This window comes from Procambarus clarkii, chromosome 18, assembly GCF_040958095.1.
Source record: "Procambarus clarkii isolate CNS0578487 chromosome 18, FALCON_Pclarkii_2.0, whole genome shotgun sequence".
Taxonomy (NCBI): Eukaryota; Metazoa; Arthropoda; class Malacostraca; order Decapoda; family Cambaridae; genus Procambarus; species Procambarus clarkii.
In genome coordinates this window covers 15,887,402-15,893,177 of record NC_091167.1, presented here as the reverse complement: position 1 = coordinate 15,893,177, position 5,776 = coordinate 15,887,402, and the positions used below count along the sequence as shown (strand labels likewise).

General features: G+C 38.4%; 1 protein-coding gene across 1 annotated transcript; it reads left to right on the top strand.

Moving 5' to 3' along the window:
- The first annotated feature begins 461 nt into the window (after positions 1 to 461).
- LOC138365963 (2-(3-amino-3-carboxypropyl)histidine synthase subunit 2-like) lies at positions 462 to 3,574 on the top strand. Its single transcript, XM_069326678.1, has 3 exons — positions 462 to 510; positions 1,207 to 2,128; positions 3,054 to 3,574. Exons 1-3 carry the CDS (start codon positions 462 to 464, stop codon positions 3,277 to 3,279), a joined length of 1,197 nt encoding a protein of 398 aa, XP_069182779.1. The 3' UTR covers positions 3,280 to 3,574.
- Positions 3,575 to 5,776: the final 2,202 nt, after the last annotated feature.

Below are 5,776 nucleotides of genomic sequence, written 5' to 3'. Positions count from 1 at the left end.
ACTGGCACTTAATGGGATGCTGCTCTGCTCCTTATTGCCTTGCTTCTCTAAGTCATGCACATTTAGAATGTCCTGATTTTCAGGATGTTTGTGTGTCTTGCTTCCCAATTGTCCCTCATGGTCATTTCTGTCTCAGTAGAATCCTTAGTTCATCCGATAAATTTGATATTGCTCACCTCATGTGCTTTTGTTCTCACATTGGCATCATCAGTGACATTAATGCATTTTGAATATCCAGCGACACTGATGGTGCTGCATAGTCTTCCCGGCTTGGTGCCTGCTTTTGATAATTACTTTACCTTCACCTGCCTTACGTAAGTGCACCCCATCCCTTGCATTCATTGCATTATGTCCGTAGAAGCTCGCCGTGTTCCTGATGACTAATATTGCACTTGGCCTCCAATATTTGTCTAGTCTGTAATTGACAAGTGGGTCTAGATGTCAAGTGCAGGGCTAGTAGAATGGGTCAAGATGGGAGATGTGGTGATAGTAGAGTGAGACTTTGGTCAGGTATTATGTGCATGAAGAAGAAATGGAGTGCTACTGTCAGTGCCTCAGTTTGTGTAAACTGAGTCAAATAAAACCAAGACAATACAGCACAAATGAGAAACTGATATCCAAGAATTCCATGAAACTCAAATAACTAGGATGAATTTAAAAGATATATTTAGTTTTAAAGTTCTGGATACACAGTACCCCACTGTATTAGGTAGTGTTGCATAAATACATTTAATAATTTGGCCTAGTAATTAATGTTTTTTTTAAATTTTATGGTATTTAAGATACACCATCTGTTACCAGAATGATAGCGAACATCATGAGCTATGAGCCTTGCTAATGTTCTTTAATTTTTTTAATACCATTTGTATTTTTTAACTTATCTGCATCATTTGCAACCATACAACTGGAAAAATAATCATACTCCTCAAAAATCACAAGATCAAACAGTATTTATTGAGTAGATCACTATAAAATATTTAAAGTGTGAATATTGTCAGATTAGATCCATTAAATAAAAAAGAGGTGTTCCTTCACTTGTGCCATGGTAGTTGTTCATGGGGTTTATGTGGCCAGTTGGTCTGCAACTGTCTATATGGCACAAGTAAACCTGAAATTGTTTAATATATTCCTGTAGTCTTTAGCTTGGTGCTGTCTTTTTATAATTACTTAATATACCACTCATATTTTGGCATCATATTTGTACAGGTGAACTCGTTGAAAAATTACAGAAGATCTTCCCGCACCTGGTAACTACAACCCTCCTGATGAATAAAGGTTGCAGCTGTAATACTAGTCAGTTCGTACATGGTAAAAGCCCTCCAGAAACTTCCTGTTATGTTGATAGCTGCTGTCAAAATACACTAAGTCCTCGTCCTCCTGCAAGTGAAGAATGTTGTCGGAACATTACAAGATCAACTCCTTGTGAATGTGAGAGTAGCTGTCAGAATAGAACTCCAAATAATGTTACTCAAGATTCGTCCGGCAGACTAACATTCCTTGGCCGTGTTGCATATATGCCCAGTGAGTCGGACATTAGAGATTATCATTTTATTTATCTTGGACCCAGTGGACCAACAGTGAACAGTCTATTGATGAGATTTTCTGAAAATACATTTTATTGTGTTAGTTCGGATGATGGATCAGTAGAAATCACCTCTGGTGTTCATATAGTCATGAAGCGCAGTGCTAATTTAGAAAAAGCTAAAGACGCTAAAATTATTGGAATATTAGTAGGTACTCTAGGAGTTGCTGACTGTCAACATGTAATATCAAAACTGAAAAGTATCATCAAAGCAGCAGGCAAGCGAAGTTATACCTTCGTTGTTGGTAAACCTAACGAACCCAAATTAGCCAATATCTCCGAGGTAGACACCTTCGTGTACGTGGCATGCCCCGAGACGTCAATTATTGAACGCAACACAGATCCAGTACTTTATAAGAAGCTTATTACTCCTTGGGAGCTGGAAGTGGCATTACTGCCGAGGCAAGAGTGGAGTCTTGCCTTTGAGACGGATTTCAGGCAACTGCTTCCAGGAGGGTCACGGTACATTGAGGTCGCCAGTGAACCAAGAGAAGAGGAGGTTAATGTTTCCTTGATAACCTGCAAAACTCAGGCTCTGGGTGTCAGGTAAGAATCTGATGATTAGTAAATTTAGATATTTCTATCTTAACTTTATTCACTCGTATATAAATATATGGTGAATAAAAGAGAAAATATATTTTTCCTATTTTTGAACCATAATATAAATAATAATAATAATAATATTGCTATTATAATATTTTATAAGATATACAGAAGATTAAATTATTTATTTTATTTATTTAATTATATAAAAGAAGGTACATTGGGTTTGAGAGAGTACATAGCATTGATATTTTTACATTCTTGTAAAGCCACGAACACGCACAGCATTTTGGCCAGTCATGCCTGAAAATTAACTTGGCGGTTAATTAACTTAGCAGTTCATTAGCTTAATGGTTAATTAACTTAGTGGTTAATTAGTAAGTACAGTACTGGTAAGTGTATATATTTTAAAGTCACTAATTACACTCAGCTATTCGGGTATAACTTAAGATAATGAATCAAGACTTTCATTTTTGGGGTAATACTTGATACTACATAGGAGCCGGTGGCTGAGCGGACAGAACACTGGACGCGTGATCCTGTGGTCCCGGGTTCGATCCCGGGTGCTGGCGAGAAACAATGGTCAGAGTTTCTCACCCTGATGCCCCTGTTACCTAGCAGTAAATAGGTACCTGGGAATTAGTCAGCTGTCACGGGCAGTTTCCTGGGGGTGGAGGCCTGGTCGAAGACCAGGCCGCTGGGACACTAAGCCCCGAAATCATCTCAATATAACCTCAAGATAAGATACGTGAGAAATAAGCTTATATATATATGAATGATTAAAGGATATGTAATAAATTATATAGTTAAGTTACATATTTGTGTTGTGCTATTCAACATGGAAATTTTGTACTTAATGTGGTATTTTGCCCAGCATAACAACACTGGTAATAGTTTGTATATTAATAGTGACATTTTTTATTTTCAGAGACACTACAGATGTAGTATTAGACAGCAGTACAGGTGGTGTTGTGCTGCAAGATGGACACACAATTGCAGCCGTACATGTAGGTGGTGGAGGACAGGTCCTAAAGGGTCGAACATGGCAGGGTCTTGACCCAGCTCATCCCTCTTGTGGTGCTATTGATTCTGTAGCTGTGGGTCGTAGTGGTATAGCTTCTTTGTATAAGGATGAGAACCCTGTGAGTCAGTAAAACTGGCAGCACATATATTACTGACATTACAACATATTCTTAATGTACAAAGACCCAGGCTGGGCTTGGGGGAGAAGAAAAACTTCCGGAACCAATTCTAGGTAAACTGCGGGTACCCGATGTGCTTGTGATGTGCTCAACATGTAATATTACACTCCACAGCCTCAGTGCAACATATTAAAGCACAGATCACTTAGAGGTTTGTAATACCTGTATTGGAAATGTGAATATGAAACAGCCGACTTTTCCACAAAATAAAAAATGTTGTATAATAAATGAATTAAACCAAAAATAACTGCTTTTTCATATCTCTACAACATGATGCCACAGTCCCCAGTCTTGTACGTCTTTTTCATATTTTATGTTAAAATATTAATGTGAAAGTATTTTCAATACCTGATGTTTCTACAGGTATAGAGATTTTTAATCCCAGTTACTCAATGAACTCAAATTACTTGGATAGTCAAATATTAGGTAGACAATTTATTTATTTATTTATGCATATACAAGAATGTACATAAGGAATGTGAGGATACAAATATGGTAATTACAGTCTTGTAAAGCCACTAGCACGCGCAGAGTTTCGGGCAGGTCCTTAATCTAAGAAAATTTTAAGGAGGTAAATACTTGCAAAATTTATAGACAAAAAAATGATAACAGATTACATGAAATGAAAAAAAAAAGATGAGAGAAAATTATAGGTATAGTATATTAAAGCACATAGGTAGCTAAGATTGATTGCAATGACAGCTTGAATGGTAGTTGACAACAAATTGGTAGGCACAATACAGCAGAAACAATATAAGATTGATTGCAATGACAGCTTGAATGGTAGTTGACAAAAATTGGTAGTCACAATACAGCATATGGCTAGCACATAAAAGAAGACAGCAATGAACACAATGATAAGGTTGTTTGATATTACATAAAAATTAGGAGATTGGGTAACACTAGGTACAGAGCAAGTAAGTAAGTAATTATCAAAAGAAGGCACCAAACCGGGAAGGCTATGTAGCACCATCAAATACGCAAAATAATCAGAGGGCGCTAAATATCACCAAGGATGCCAATACGAGAACAAAAACGCATAAGGCGAACGATATCAAAAGTATCCGAGTCACCAAGAATTCTATCGAGGGACAGGTGACCGCGAGGGGCGGTCGGAAAGCAAGACACACGCTCGTCCTGGAAGTCAGGACATTCAAGAAGGACATGCACGACCGTAAGAGGGACAATGCAACTAGGACAATAAGGAGCAGGGCGGCGCTCCATCAAGTGACCATGGGTTAAGCGAGTATGGCCAATACGCAACCTCGCCAGAGCTGTTTCCCACCGCCGGTTACGGTGGAAGGAGGACGGCCACGAGGAAACACAACATTTAAGAGTACGTAGCTTGTTACCAGTAACAGACAACCAAGAAGCCTGCCAACGGGTAAGAACTGAGGAATGGATAACTGGGTAAAAGTCGGAATACGGAATGCCTTTACGAGAGATGGGACAAGAGCGGACAGCTTCCTTAGCGGCAGCATCCGCACGCTCATTTAAAGACACAATCTACAAAAGTGGCAGCAGGGAAGACCCCCTCAATTATAGACCTGTATCATTGACAAGTGTAATAGTGAAAGTATTGGAAAGCTAATCAAAACTAAATGGGTAGAACACCTGGAGAGAAATGATATAATATCAGACAGACAGTATGGTTTTCGATCAGGAAGATCCTGTGTATCGAATTTACTCAGTTTCTATGATCGGGCCACAGAGATATTACAGGAAAGAGATGGCTGGGTTGACTGCATCTATCTGGACCTAAAAAAGGCTTTCGACAGAGTTCCACATAAGAGGTTGTTCTGGAAACTGGAAAATATTGGAGGGGTGACAGGTAAGCTTCTATCATGGATGAAAAATTTTCTGACTGATAGAAAAATGAGGGCAGTAATCAGAGGCAATGTATCGGAATGGAGAAATGTCACAAGTGGAGTACCACAGGGTTCAGTTCTTGCACCAGTGATGTTTATTGTGTACATAAATGATCTACCAGTTGGTATACAGAATTATATGAACATGTTTGCTGATGATGCTAAGATAATAGGAAGGATAAGAAATTTAGATGATTGTCATGCCCTTCAAGAAGACCTGGACAAAATAAGTATATGGAGCACCACTTGGCAAATGGAATTTAATGTTAATAAATGTCATGTTATGGAATGTGGAATAGGAGAACATAGACCCCACACAACCTATATATTATGTGAGAAATCTTTAAAGAATTCTGATAAAGAAAGAGATCTAGGAGTGGTTCTAGATAGAAAACTATCACCTGAGGACCACATTAAGAATATTGTGCAAGGAGCCTATGCAATGCTTTCTAACTTCAGAATTGCATTTAAATACATGGATGGCGATATACTAAAGAAGTTGTTCATGACTTTTGTTAGGCCAAAGCTAGAATATGCAGCTGTTGTGTGGTGCCCATATCTTAAGAAGCACATCAACAAAC